The 16119-nt window shown below is 35.4% G+C and overlaps 2 protein-coding genes and 1 non-coding gene across 3 annotated transcripts; 1 reads left to right on the top strand and 2 right to left on the bottom strand.

Annotated features, from left to right (window-relative positions):
* Positions 1–1941: 1941 nt before the first annotated feature.
* Positions 1942–11005, top strand: LOC131665920 (uncharacterized). The gene is given in 8 exon segments (XM_058938171.1): positions 1942–2302; positions 5135–5323; positions 5417–5587; positions 5657–5878; positions 9676–9864; positions 10131–10301; positions 10432–10650; positions 10713–11005. Coding segments are annotated over 8 exon segments (1443 nt in total). The 5' UTR covers positions 1942–2224; the 3' UTR covers positions 10917–11005.
* Positions 4303–4384, bottom strand: Trnas-uga (transfer RNA serine (anticodon UGA)). Its single transcript has one exon. It is a non-coding gene; the product is annotated as a tRNA-Ser (tRNA).
* Positions 11006–11120: 115 nt separating the features above from the next.
* LOC131665921 (alpha-ketoglutarate-dependent dioxygenase alkB homolog 4) lies at positions 11121–12705 on the bottom strand. The gene is made up of 5 exons (XM_058938172.1): positions 12513–12705; positions 12304–12429; positions 12153–12245; positions 11681–12078; positions 11121–11285 (listed from the first exon to the last, which is right to left on the bottom strand). The coding sequence occupies exons 1-5, from the start codon at positions 12612–12614 to the stop codon at positions 11129–11131; spliced, it is 876 nt and encodes a 291-aa protein (XP_058794155.1). The 5' UTR covers positions 12615–12705; the 3' UTR covers positions 11121–11128.
* Between the last annotated feature and the right edge of the window lie 3414 nt (positions 12706–16119).

Here is a 16119-nt window from a genome sequence, read left to right on the forward strand (position 1 = left end):
TTAACCGAGATTGATACTGCTGTGGTTTGTCCATCGGTCATTCGGCTGAGAGTTTGATCGCGCTACGAGGATTTGTTGCTTGCTGCAGCCGCGGAAAGGCGCACAGGTGCCTGCGAGTCGAGGCTGCCTTTTGCATAATTGACAAACATACATAATAGCACTCGATGTGCACTCTATGAAGAGAAGTACTTCTCTCTCTTCCCGTCTCTAGTTTCTCTCCATCTTCCACCTAATCATTCTCTTTAATTTTTGGACTTGCTCTCTCTTTGTCGCCTTCGTGAGAGTCGTCGCACGAAAGAGGAAATCATATTTTCTCACAATTTATTTCACAGTGTGGAGAGCGGAGTGACTAGCTGGTTGGTCGGTGACGTTTATGATCGCGCTAATGAGCGACTTACTTTTTCGCATTGGGCTGTTAGGGAGACCACAAGTTTTACGGGAGTAATCTCTTTTTTTAGGAACAAGAAGAAAAGGTAGAAATAGACGAGACAACAGGGAGAGCGGACACGTTGCAAAGTCGCAGGCGTGTACTATTATCATCTGGCGTCCATAATAAAAGAAGTGAAGTGAATAAACCTTCTTCGAAATAGTTTCTAGAGAAATTGAAAAACCTAAACTCTCCGCCAATTCCCCTCGACTTGTTTAATGTGCGTAGCTGTGAGTGGTTCTTCAAGCGCTTTTTACATTCGAACGACCAGATTGAAGAAAAGTCAGAGGAGAATCTCTTGTCATCGGATGAAAGGAAATACAGGACGTATCACACATTAGATCAGCTTTGAAAAATACTACACTCGCAACTGAAGAGTTCGACAGAGTACGATGTAGTTCAGCGAATAACGTTGCATATATAAGATGTTGCGCGTATTGACATTGGTAGATTAATGAGCAAGGATCTTGATCGTTCGTTGCATAAAATAATAACTTGATCGCACAGTATTTTAAAAAACTTCAGCCATGAGTCATAAAGTATTATACTATTTCTCCATTTGCATGTCAATTGGTACAGGTGCTTTTCACGAATGATTATTAACAAATAGATCTGACGAATGGATTAATGAATTAATTGTAATAGATTTTTATTAACGATTTTCCACTTGCGAACGTCCTTGAAACATCTCAATACCTTGATTGTAACCGTTGAATAATAAAATATTCAACGACTTATAATCGATGACAACAGTTATTTTTACATATCAATTGGAAATTTTTCGCTGTACGTTGATAAATGTAGCTGAAAAAGCGTGCTCGTTTCTAGCGCAAGCGCAACTATACCGGAACTCCGTGAGAAGGGATGTAGTTATCCGGGTAACCGCCGCCGATAGCAGCGAAAATATAAAGCTAGATGCGCGCTAAATGTGGGCGTATTTCGACCAAATTCAATTATGATTTGGTGAGTTGACGCTACGGCATTCCGCTGGCACAGCATCTGGGTGAGCGAGGGAAAGCGTGCCTCGATGAAATCCAATGCGGCGCGTAATGCGAGCACGGGAACTCGCAATCAGCCTGCGTTGGCTTCTGGCTGACCTGCGCTCGCGATCACCCTTTCGCCTCGTCGTCCTCGTGTTCCGTTATTTTATTGTCTCGCGCTCTCGATCCGTTCCCGTCTGCGACGTCGCGCCGCCTGGCGTCCATCGCGCCCCACCGATGCATCGGTTCATACGCGTTTGATGATTACGAACGAACGATGTCGTCTGATGCACGCGCTTCATCTTGTTGAGGTAATCGATCGTGATTTATTAACCACCTCAGCGCGTAAATAATTAAACATCAATTTTTGTAATGTGAGAATCGAGATTAAAGAAAAGGAAAAGCGTCAAGGCGGTCGCGTTGCTTTTTTCCGCTCTGACTTTGCCCATAGCCCTCAAACAAACTAGCCAAAGGGCACCGATAATCGTACATAATAATAATAATAATCGGCTGACGCAGCCTTCCCGATTCTCTTATCACCGGCGGCGTGAAGGCGCGCGCTCGCGAGAGTCGAGAGGGGCGAGGCGACACATCGCGCACAGCCTTTGTTCGCAGGCGACGGTGCCGAGCGGGCACTCTCTCAGGTGCTCGTCGACGGGCGAGCAGTGTCTGCGCGCGCGCGTGATATACATGCCACCAAGGTGTCCGCGCGTATTTGACGCACCATCGTGGACGCATTGACGCTCCTATTCTCGAGCGGAGGCTCGCTGATTGCTTGCCTAACCTCGTTTCGCCAGTGCACGACCCCGGCGTAACCATGGTGGGCACCTTCCATATGTCAACGAGCTCGCAGTGCGTCAAGTACCTTATGTTCACCTTCAACCTGCTGTTCGTGGTGAGTTGATACTCAACGGTTTGCGCGGCTTGTAAGGACGCCGAAGGCGTACGCGCGTGACATCCCGACTTCAATGAGCGGCCAATAATCGTGGCACACTTTTGGCGAACTGGCTGCTATCGCGTTTTAGGCCCTCCACATATGCGCATACGCGCGCGTACGAGCGCGTACAAACGCGTACAAATCGCTAAAAATTTTGATAGTGCCAACAACAGAAAGTTACTACTATTTCTCGCATGCCCCAAACGAACACACTTACTCCCGGAACAAACGTATCATAACGCTATATTATTGAAGGTTATGATACGTTTGTTCCGGGAGTAAGTGTGTTCGTTTGGGGCATGCGAGAAATAGTAGTAACTTTCTGTTGTTGGCACTATCAAAATTTTTAGCGATTTGTACGCGTTTGTACGCCCTCGTACGCGCGCATATGCGCATATGTGGCGAGGGCCTTATAACGTGACACGCGCTTTTGCGTATTCGGTACAGTGAGAAATTCCGACACGCGGTGGTGCAGCCTCGTTGCTTCTGTTTTTTTTTTCTTTTTCGTTCCTTGGTGAAAGTTGTCTTGCTCGTGAAACATTCTGCCTCGCAATATGAAACTGATCACGCGTGTTAGTGCGTACTATCTGCAATATATGTTTATCCTTCGACATTTTACGAATCGGCAGTGTTTATCGATAAAAAGATCGAGATAAGCTGTGTCGCTGTGCTACGCGTGCTCGAGCGACGTTTTTCTAAATAGCTTGTTATCATTCGTATGCTAAACGAAATAGTACGCGTTCCTCCGGAAACATTCGAAATTAATCAAATTTTTTTTATTGGTCTTTACGAGATGATTCAGTTTTCGAGCGTGACTAACTACCTTTCGTGATTCTCGTGACATTTGCCTTGCAGCTACCTACATTTTCAATAAAGGTTTCGATTTTTTTTATATATTCGTGGCAAGTGAATCATGTACAACACGACCCAATCTCTCGAAATGTCTTTTCGTTATCGTATACTAAAGCTTACCGATAACCTTCTTTCACGCGAGTAAACCTGTAGCGACGCTAAAACAATGCCAATTCATGTTTAATTCTGACTCGTTTGTTTATTTTATTACGATCGACAGTTGGATTTTTGTAATGTCCTATTAGTAGGTACAAAATTAAATTCTAATAATTGGTTTGAACAGTTTTTTGTCCATATGTTGTTTAAAGTACACGACAGTAATTTAATGACCAATAAATTAAAATTCATGCTATTAAAATGTCAGGATGAACTTAATTACAATTGAATAGAGCATCAGTCACCTACATACCTATATACAAATATTTACGATACTCGTCGACTTTAATATGATTTTATTTCTTATGCTGCTTGAAATTGCTCCTTTTCTTTCTTTTCTCATCTTATTTCTTTTTTTTTCTTATAAAAAAGTGACAGATGCCATTTTGAAGCATTTTATTCGTGATCTGTGATGAATTAAGACACGATTGAATTTATTATCATCGATACGAGTCATTCTAAATATAATGAAAGTAAAAAAAAATAGGCTGCAGCGTTATTGTTTTAACACTTATTTTATGAATCTAACAGCGATTAAATCTGTTCTATTACTAATCGACACTCTGGTTTTTGAAAGTAGGATGAATGTTTAATGGTAATATAAAATTTAACTCGTGTAGTTGAAAAGCACTAGAGATTATTTTATAGCAGTTTTCGATATAATAAATCTTGAATTTGGAATATCCGGAGCTGTTTTACGAATACACCTTTTTTCGTTGTGATATGCTTTCTAATTTGAAAAATCAACGTTTGAATAAAGTAATTTAAGTTAAAATGTGGTACATGGAATAATAATAAAGAAATATGAAATCTATCTTAAATAACACGTAATTTTGCTTTCATGCAGATCATAAATAAATAAGTGCAGTAATAATTCAACTATGTGCTTAAATGATTGCTGATTGTATGGCTTATTAAATTATTTAGCGAAATAGACATTTAAAAAAATTCGCTGCGGACAGGATTCGAACCTGTGCGGGTAGAACCCAATGGATTTCAAGTCCATCTCCTTAACCGCTCGGACACCGCAGCTAGTGCGCAGATACTGCTTAATATGTATTAAGACATGAGACAATACATCGCGTCTTATCGTTCGGTCAAATAATTATTTCACGACTGAAATAATTTTTTATATACAATTTTTATTAAGCTTGATTTTTAATTGTTATTATATTCGTTAACCAAAAACAGTGAGTTATTGGAAAACCAAATTATTGTTATTATTTCATTAGATAATTTAAAATTATAAATAATTTTATTGAAATATCGAACTCTTGACTTGAAGCTCTCTATTAGTAGAGTACAATGCTATGAATAAATCTCAATTACATTTTCGAATGAGATTACCTTTCTACTAATTTTACCAACTTAAAATATACTCTATAGTCATAGAAAAAAATGGGATTGCTGTCGTTGTGTACTTTGAAAACAAGGCGCTTAAACTACGTTCAGGTTCACCGGCTTTTCTCCTTTAAATAAAAGCGGAGCAATCGAAACCGTATAAATGACGTACCAGGTCAGCTCCATTAGAATGAGTTGACGCAGTTCAACTACCAAAGAAGACTTATGCAGAAATGATGTTCCATAAAAATCTCAATACGAATAATAAGCATTACGCATATAAAATATAATGTGCAATAATTCCAACAATTATTGAATTGGTTCTTAATTTTGAAAATCGTAAAACAGTCGCATCGTAAGACATTTTCTTAACCAAACTCTTAACAAAATGGCATATAGTTGACAAATAAACTTAAAGTTCGAACGCAACATCTTTTTCAGATCACAGGAATAATCTTGATATCGATAGGATCAGCGATACATGGCATCTATAGCAATTACCATCACTTCCTCGACGACAAATTTTTCTCAGTGCCGAATCTGTTGATCGCAATTGGATCCATCATCTTCTTCATCGCCTTCTTCGGATGTTGCGGAGCTATCAAAGAGAATTACTGCATGATCATCACGGTTCGTTGCTTTGATGTTAAACAGGCTATGACTAACGCGTATTTCCGCGCACATCACATAAGTCTAGCAATATAATAAAAATCGATCCTTCAGTTTACAGCGCTGATTGTCTTAGTATTTATTTTGGAGTTAGCTGCGGGCATATCTGGATATGTACTGAAGAACGACGTGTATAACGTTCTTTCGGAAAAAATGCTGAATACAATGAAAAATTATAATGGAACCGAAGAGATTTTTGTATTTTGAGACTTCATTCAATCTACAGTAAATTTTTGATTAGTTATTTTTACAATCAATGACGTGTAGATATCGTGATTAATTTGTTAATTGCAGTACACGTGTTGCGGTACAAATGGACCTAAAGACTGGGAGAATTACTTCCAAAATTTGCCAATGTCTTGTTGTCCGCCGATTCCAGGGAGTATCGGACATATAGATTGTACATTGGACACTCTGAAACATTATAACGTGGGCTGTATTGACGCCATAACCACTTTTATCCAATCTCATGCGCTTCAATTAGGAGGTACGGGTATCGGTATCGCATTTATACAGGTAAGAGTCAGTTGTTTACTAAAAAGAAAAATCATTATGCGCTCTAACGAAATATGGGCAATCAATTATCATCTATTTCTGATTTTTTTGTTTCAGGCTATAGGCATCTGGTTCTCAATTTATTTGGCGAAAGCCGTAAGGAAATCTTATCGAAATATGTAATAATTAGCAAAAAGATGCAAGTTCCTATCAGAATACAACGACGTTAAGAATGACTTATAAAAATTATAATACAACCATTTCTACGAGTTGTCAGAAGTAATTTGGAATTGAATGACTTATGATAATAAATTTTTTCAATTTTAGTCTCGACAATCTTCGATTGAGTGGCAAACAATATTTCGCACCGTAAAGTTTACTATAGGTACTTCCGAGTTTAATATGTTACCATTACTATTTTTTTTAAATATAAAATAATTTAAAAGTGTTCTGTGCCATCTTGTAAATTTGCTATTCTAAAGTAACGATAGTTTCTTGAAAAAAAAATTATCTATGTGGACATTTATTCATTACAAATTCTTCCATTGATGTAAAGTAAACTTTTTTATAAAATGAACATGCCAGACGTTTGTAAAAAAAGTACGTATATACCAAAATATTTTTACAAAAGCCGATATGTTTTCATATTCTTGTAAATTCATCAAACAAAGTTGATGCTGAAATAATTGACAATAATTAATCTCGAGAATTTGATATTAAAAAATCGATAAAATAGTGCAGTTATAGTCATTTTTTTATATTGTTTCATTTTAAGAATTAAAAATTCCTTTGTTTATTAAATTCATTGTGTAATTAAATTTAATATGTCCTAATATTATTAATAAAATTAAATTTATAAAAATCATGAAATTATTAATTTTCCCCGTCGTTCATACAATAAATCATATAAAATCGTTGAAATATCGATTCGAAAAAATTTCACACACACGCACACACACACCAATATTGATTCTGTGATCCGTATAATTCATCTAGATAATAAATCAGACTCGATTAGATTGTAATATACCATGATTTCATTGATTATTAATTTTATCATATTCGGTTTTCGGAACACACTACCAACTAAGCTGACAAATACGTTGCATTGTACTTAGCTGCAAAGAGTGTAATATATTACTTTTTATTAACACGCTTTAAAAATGCACCAATGACTCACGAAATACGTGCTCGCGAGAGAATTCAATCAGCACGACAGCGAAGAAAACTGATTCGACTCGAGATGCAACGCCGGGAACTTCAAACGCCAGAAGCACACGTGGATCGCGAGAAAATAAACGTAGCAATCCTATTAAAAGCTCTCGAAACCGCATCGACTCGCAAGAACTTGACGCTCGAAACGAGAAAGTTCGTTGTTGAAATCAATATCCGAATCGAGCGTGTTCTCCAGGCTTGAGCTTGCCAATACACACACAGTGTTCGGCGGAACCTAGGTGTGTCGTAGCGAATAAATGCAGGCCGACGTAATGAAATTACTCCTTACCCACACCCGGCACGGTCACGCGTACGCGAAGCCAAAGCACCGCGAGGAGACGCAAAGCGAACGCGCGCGCCGACGTTAATCGCCTACCAAGCGGCGGGGACTTTTGAAAGATAAAGCGCATATGTCGGAAAGAGAGAGAGAGAGAGAGAGAGGAAAAAAGCGACGCTCGCACCTGACGGCGGCGCCGAGGTCAGTTTATCAGCGCGAGCGCTGCTTGCCGCTCGAGCTTTCCACCGCGGACCGACTCCTCGTCTTCCCCGACGCAGAATGGCGGCCACGCACCTCGACCTTGGCTTGCGATGCATCAAGTACCTGCTGTGCGCCGTCAACTTCCTCTTCGTGGTCGGTATATTCTCATTTTTATCGCTTCGGCTTCGCTGCCGCTCGTGTAATTGACTTTTCGATCGATCGCGTTGTACACGCGCGCGCTCAATGTCGACGTTTCATTTTCTTACCTCGCGTCCTTCTCACGGTCGCCGAAGAACCGCATTCCGAGTGCTCTTTTTGCTCGTTCTTTCGAATGGAACAGAAATGCGCATTGTCTTCCGTCGTGAATAATAACCGAAGCGTGCGTTTTCGAAAGAAAATCGCGTCGAGCTCGCTATCTTGTCGCCGCGTGTTATTGTCTTACCGTATCATCGCAGACACACATTATCGAATGCGCGAAACGAAGGTTTTTTTCCAGAGGCGTTCATTCTTAAAGCGAGACGCTTCATCAGATCGACCTTGCTCGCGCAATCGAATCGAAGAATCATTACGTGATAAAACGTAACTTCGCGAATCGGCTCTCGATACTTCATCTATCGCCGTGTGCTCCAAGTTCTGTACACCGACGATGTCTGGGCTTTTATTTTATTCACTGCGAGCGTACGTACGAAGCGTTGGATGGGTTTTCTTTTCTAGCCTTTGCGATTTTCTTTTATTCACGCATTATCTTAGGCTGCCATTGCTCTCCGCAAATACAATAAAAGCTTATTATTATTTAGACGAGGAGCTTTTCTCACCTGACTCTACCAACGCGGGGAAATTCCATTCCAAAGATAGCGCCAATAGTCAATATTATTCTTTCCGATCGCGCAAATAGAATATATATTTCATGTACAAATGAATTTCCCGTCGAAGCCAACAATATTGTCTACAACAAATTCCCTTCATCTATTTTTACATGTTCATTCTTACACATTTCTTCATCGAATCAATGATTCATCACGTGCATTGAGAAATAGTTCGTTGTATTTTCAAAAGGCACATTGAAAATGTGTTAGAGGTAATCATTTCATTATCGAGTCGGTTATCTTTTAGAAGATGTAGATAACAATCAAGGTATATATATAATACATACTCGTGAGTTGCGAAGACTAATGGCAAAATGGATCGGACAATACCTACCGGATAATTCGGAATATTTTTTATCCATAAATATGTACGTAATGTACAGCAAACATAAAATGTCAATCATTTTATGTTTTATATGACCACAATTAATAAGTCTTGCACAATTTATATTGCAAGTCGCTCGCGAAAGCACAATGTTGCACACACCTGACGCGTCCGATAACGCCAAAGTCAAGTGAAACTTTTCCTATGTAAAACATCGTGTTCACCACTTGCTCAATCACGAACATTCTGTAAATAACGCATATTAAGGAACGAAAACATCGTGTTCACCACTTGCTCAATCACGAACATTCTGTAAATAACGCATATTAAGGAACGAAAGCCAATTATAACGGATATATTTATTAGTCAACATTTTGCTCTGCGGAAATAGAAAGATCGGAAATAATCGTGGTAAAAAATTGTCGAGCGCGCATTCACACACGAATAAACTCGCTTTCAATCACAGTTTTTATTTGTGAAGGTACATGCACACTTATCTCATCGCTATCTCTACGATTGACGCGATACTTTTAATACATATGTGTACATGTACGTTCTTCACTATACTATATTGATCTTTAAAAGAATGGGAGGATATAATTAATATTAGCGACACATTTCCATGAACATTGAAATTATGATGTATACATTTTTTAAAATTAAGATCCATATCTTCTCCAAGTAGATCTACAAGTACGATCTGCTTGATAGAAAAATGAAAATAGAAACATGATGGTTTGAAAAGTTGTGCTTTTTGTACAAGTTTTAAACCACCTGTGCAAAAAATCTACTTTTGAGAGAGATAAGAAGCGATAAGATAACAAACAATTGTTCAATTCAAATTCTAAAATAAAATAGATTCAATGACCAACGTCTTTGTTGTAAATCAAATAACAAGTAAAATACTCATTTCAAATTAATGTTTATATTGCAGTTGACGGGTGCTATGATAGTTTCAGTAGGCACAACAATCTACGCGGTGTATGAAGACTTTTCTCATTTCTTAGACTCGAGCTACTTTTCGCCCGCGACTCTGTTGATCGTCGTCGGCGCTCTCATTTTCGTAATTGCTTTTTGCGGCTGCTGTGGCGCAATCAAAGAAAGTACCTGCATGGTTTTGGTGGTAAGTTCGCTAGAATTGAATTTATTTGGGATATTATATATTGCCAAATCTTCATGCGAAGTAATTCAGATGTAATTGTGTAACAAAAATCGATACATAATTTATCATGGAAGAAACTAAACGTTCACATAATTTAGTTTTATAAATATGACATGATTGATTTTAGGTATAACATTCAAATTAATTATTAAATCAATTATGTTGAGTTGTTTGGAAAACACAATGAAAAATATAGCAAAATAATTGACTAATATATTACTATTCAGTTTGCAGTATCCTTGTCGATAGTTCTAATATTAGAATTTTCGGCTGCCGTTGCCGCCTATGCTCTTCAAGATAATATCACGAGTCTTTTGGAGAAAAACATTAAATACACGATGCAATATTATGAGAAGAGCCACGAAGCCAAATCAGCAATAGATTTCCTACAATCAAAGGTAATATTTTCGCGATCATAAAGTGGAATATAAGCGAATTTTCTAAAAATGAGAACAATTACAAGCGATAACGCATTTTTTTAATTAATAAGACGAAACAAACTGAACAATCGATCATGCGTTATATTAGCTACACTGCTGTGGATATAGCGGTCCACGTGATTGGACAGATGTTCTAACGACTGGCAATAGTACTGCAGTGCCACCTTCGTGCTGTCATAACTTGTACAGCGAAGTGGATATATGCACATCTATTTATCCGCAAGGATGTTATCATGGATTGTCACTTGTTGTCAACCGCAGTGCTCTGTACTTGATTACCGGAGCAGTAATGATTGCACTTATTCAGGTATAATTCTTTTGATAGAATAATCCAATTATTACATTTTTAATGAATTATTCCTTTGCCAGTTGGCTGGTATTATGTTTGCTTGTACGTTGGGCAAGGCGATCAGAAAACAGAAGACCGAAAGGGAAAGACGTCGATGGCAATTACGACAAAGTTTATTGACTGGCTACGAACCACTCGGTAAAACTGATCCTTTTTCGGCGTTCCCAGTTGTCTATATGACGAATGAAGATACTTTTAAAAATAATACAACAGTTAGTAGTTAATAAAAATTCAATATTCCTCGAGGTAGGGAGTACATCAATCAAAACTTACTATTTAAGTGAAATAAAAATTATTCATTAATAGTCTAGTACATTGGAAGTTTACTTGAACATTACATGAATATCGTATATTTACAATTTTTTACTGTACAGTTGAATTTACTTTATGTATATGTACATATTACAAAAAAAAAACAAGATATTTAGGTTAAATATTACCAAAATTTTTTCGCTTTTTCGAGAATTTCCAATGATTCATTACTGCAATTACCTTTACTATCCGGCAGGTACGGTTTAGTAAATTCCCGGTATGCTAAACAAACTCGTCGACTGCTTACGTCTTCTCTTAGAACAGCATGTTCCCATTTGTACCTGTTAAGTTCACATTAAAAATTAATTGTAGGCTACAAATTTTCAAATAGTTTTATCAGTATTACAATAAAATTATTAAGAAACAAAAAAATGTTTGCTTTTTAATATTTTGACAACTATAGATTTGACAACAAAATGTAATTAAATCATTCTACAACAAATCTTTTTTTAGAAAAGTAAACCTTTGTTTTTAAATTTCTATAATACTAAAAGTTTTTTCCATTCCCCATTAAAATAATAATTTCAAAAATTTTCAGTATTTAATTCTTAATTTTACAATAGTAAATTATTGTACTTTTAACAAAAAAACTATGTAAAAACGTGTGTAATTTGAACAAATACAAAATTTAAGCTATATTATTAATAATTTATAAAAATTCACTTTTATAAAATACCTTGCTGCTCCATATAGGACCATTAAAGATCCTTCTGGCATAGGTAATCTTACCACAATGTCTTTTTCTGGTAACTTTGTATCCTTGAAGTTTTCAACATAGCTCAAATTGTATTTCTCACTGTTACCTCGATATGGTACCATTGTCAAAGCTGAGTCACCTAAAACATTAACTGTGACAATGCGCTCTCCCCAAATCCAACAGTCATCTATATGGGGATCAATTGAAGCACCACGCTTAGGATCATATTCCAAACTGCACTGTTCAATTGTTTGAAACTTTTCCAATTCTTTAACTTCATTCAACTTTTCTTGGACAAATTTAGTGTTTCTAGGAAAACCATTAAAATTTCCTATGCGTAATTTTTTTTTCTTAAAATTGGTTTTCGGCCCATAATTCTGCAAATTAATAAGAAGGTAAACTTCATAGAAAGAACTTAGATTAATAAATACCTTCAAATGCTTTGACTTACTTGTTTTCTCCTACCACTTTGAGATATATCCCATGGTAAAGAATCTAAGTCTTTGATTAGTAGTTGCAATTCATGATGTTTCAAAAAATCTAACTGAAATGAATTCTCGCGTTTTTAAATAATTCTGAACGACAAGAAAAATATCTCTTACCTGTATATATACACCAGGAAAGTCAATAGGAGTTCCAGGATGATTGGGATGTTGTTTATACCAATTCATATCCCATCCTGGCCATGATTTTTCACACAGAGGACAGTACACGTAACTTTGACATTTCTGTAAAGATTAATAAGATTATTAAGATTGTTCCATAAAAACAATTCGAATAAAATTTTATGAAAATACAATAACATTCTAACCTTTAAGTCACTTGCTAAATCTGGCTTTAAAATGTCAAATTCTGCTTCGCAAATTAGGCATGTACGAATTCCTTTACAACCGCAAGGTCGTACAGTTTCCATTATTGAATCTTATTAAATATTTTAGTTTAGTTTTCATCATCGGCAAAAAATATTTTATATTACACGTTCTTAGACCAGCTAAGACTTGCAAGTAAACATAATAGGATTTTTTATTGAACGACTGTCTAGGAATTTTTCCGAGCGAAATTATTCTATCGGTAAAACAGAATACAATATATAAATTTTTTTATACGCGAAAGTACAATTTTCGAGAATAAAAAGTAAATATTATTTATTTGGTTTTATAAATTCAGCGATTTGCAATGATCTGACCAGAGCAATATTAATTTTGATGATAGGTATACAAAATATGTTTTTAATTTGCTCCCCTCCTGAAAATATCAGGTATATAAAGCAAGCGTTTTATAATATGTAAGAAATTACGTAAAATCTTACGTAAAAACGTATGTAAGTTCTTATATGTAACAAAAGTTCTATTCTTACCTCAATTGTTGGATTCTCTGAAAAGGGAATACTAATTTTTTCTTTATTCAATATATTCACTGAAAATCAAATTGAACTAAAAAAAATGAAAATTATTTGACTAGTGGATACGAAGGAGAAAATAATTGAAAACAATATTTTTGAAAATACCAATCAAACGAGTGAAGAGCATGAAATTGTTTAATAATAGTAAATATCCTATTTACTTTCCCAACCAACAGCAGATTTTTCCTATTCGACAGAATAAAAGGATAAAATAATTGTGAATCACCAGAATTCACATATTGATTAGATATTTTACAGGTACTCGCTTTAAAATATAGTTATTTGAAATAAATTAACAGAGCTTCTACTTCAAAACCAACCACTCGAAATTTATTTTTGAACATAATTAATAAAATTAAAATATATTTTGAGAAAATATCATTTTTATGATATTACTTACTATACGTAGCAATATACTTACAATACCTGGTTTGATGACTCAATTTTAATTTCAAATAATCTATAAATAATTGAATACTATTAATTCCATGTAGTCAATATTTATCATAAACTATTGTGTCACCTTTACATTTTTTTTCGTTACTGCTAGCAAATTATCTATAAAACTAAAATATTTTTAACACACAATCATTTTAATGCAACAATTGTCTATTTAAACTTATCCTCTTCACGAAACCATTTTTACATACAAAAATGAAAAGAAATTTCATAAAATACTTTACTTCGCACCGCGTGTACGGATGATTTATTCAAATTAAAAAAAATCGTATTGCAATATTAATAAATTCACAAAAATAGCTGCAATTCGACAATGCAACTGAAATTAATCAAATATTTTCAGTAAAACAAATAATGACAGTAACGATAATTCATTAACAGACAGTTTTCATATAATAATCAGGATTACAAAAGTAAAGAATTCAGCCGAACAACAAAAATCGAACAGAAACTCTCAAGATCGGAAGATTTCTAATCAAAATATTGAAGTAATACTAGAACATCCGGAGAATACTTACAAAAATATTACAGCTTAACTTAGAAATCCAAAGAATAATTACAACGAAAATTGAAATAAAAAAAATAAATATCCTGGAGAACATAATTTAGAAAACAAACGGTCTAGTACGGTGATGGTAATGAGTCATATGCCACTGATCCTATTATACTGTTTGATAAAATCACAAAACCCGCCAATGAAAAATCTCAAGAATAATTGTCTAGTTTCTACATGTTCACGGGAAAAACACTTACTGAAGTTCCAAACACGGACAATTTATTAGAGACATCTAAGAAAGATTGTCATAGCTGCGTCAGAGAATTACAATACGAACAAATCGGAAATCGCATAATCGCTTTTTAAAACATTAAACAAACGCAAGGGATGTTAGACCTAAATACATTTTACGGCTACAAGCAAAACTTCGGATGACTTTACACGAAGCTCAAACTGAATCACTGAAAAATGTTTTTAAACTTATCCTTAACGATGTTAATCAAGAATGGTCTGAAACCGACACTGATAAAGTGACACAAGCTACACCGAAGTATTCTGTCGCTTCGGATAATTTGAATGATACACACAAGACTGGGAAAAGCAATTTATAGGGATATAACCATGTATATTGGTAACGTCGGAAAATTATGATTGAATCCGAAATAACTACTAGCTAATACAGGAAAAGTTACTTTAGGCAATAGAATATACTTTCCTGATTTTACTTCTACATCGGTACTCTATTGATACAGGACTCATCGTCGAACGTGAATGGCTCAAACTGAATCATCTGAAAACGTAATTATCTCATAATAAAAATTCTAATTAAATACAGTGCCGGTCAGCCACTTTTACCCCCCCACGGGCAAAATCAGTCTAACTTCAAAGTTTTATATCTCTGGTAGAAATTAACGTACAGAGACGAGCGTGGGTGCGTTTGAAAGGTCTTTCGGAAGGCTTTCAAATGATGTGACTCACGGTTGCCATCGATTGTTTTTTTAAATTTTGCAACAATTATGCAAAATTGAAAATTCTGAAATTTTTTTATTATTTTTAACAATTAGCCAATTTTGGAAAAAAAATCGTACGAAAATTTGAAGTACACCATTTTTTAGCTATTACCAAGCCCTATCTGAATCACTCATCAAAAATTTATTTTCGTCAAATATGATGCGCGCACGGGCATTTTTTCCTGGAAGTGACAGTTTTTTTCAACATTTTTTATCTCCGTCAAATTGTAACAATCGAAAAAAATTTTATAGGAGAAAAAATGTTTGTTTTTTCACGTAGAATACTGCAATAATTTTTTTTTCGGTTTTTCGAAAATTTTTTTTTTTCGGTTTTTTTCAATTTTTTTTTTCTCACAGTCGGTACGCTAAAAAGATGAGAAACCACAAAAAAAAAATTTTTTCCACCCATTCAATAATACTACATAACAAGTATCGTAAATTACATAAAAAAAAAATCTTTTTTTTTTCGACCTTGAAAAATAATTTAAACCGAAAATAAAAATTTTTCGAAAAACCGAAAAAAAAATTATTGCAGTATTCTACGTTAAAAAACAAACATTTTTTCTCCTATAAATTTTTTTCGATTGTTACAATTTGACGGAGATAAAAAATGTTGAAAAAAACTGTCACTTCCAGGAAAAAATGCCCGTGCGCGCGTCATATTTGACGAAAATAAATTTTTGATGAGTGATTCAGATAGGGCTTGGTAATAGCTAAAAAATGGTGTATTTCAAATTTTCGTACGATTTTTTTTCCAAAATTGGCTAATTGTCAAAAATAATAAAAAAATTTCAGAATTTTCAATTTTGCATAATTGTTGCAAAATTTAAAAAAACAATCGATGGCAACCGTGAGTCATATCATTTGAAAGCCTTCCGAAAGACCTTTCAAACGCACCCACGCTCGTCTCTGTACGTTAATTTCTACCAGAGATATAAAACTTTGAAGTTAGACTGATTTTGCCCGTGGGGGGGTAAAAGTGGCTGACCGGCACTGTATGTTCCGAGAAAATCATAATTTTCAAATATGTATTTGCTTGAGCTTGTATAAA

Source organism: Phymastichus coffea, unplaced genomic scaffold (assembly GCF_024137745.1).
Source record: "Phymastichus coffea isolate CEN01 unplaced genomic scaffold, Cenicafe_Pcof_1.1 PCOF00055, whole genome shotgun sequence".
Lineage (NCBI taxonomy): Eukaryota > Metazoa > Arthropoda > Insecta > Hymenoptera > Eulophidae > Phymastichus > Phymastichus coffea.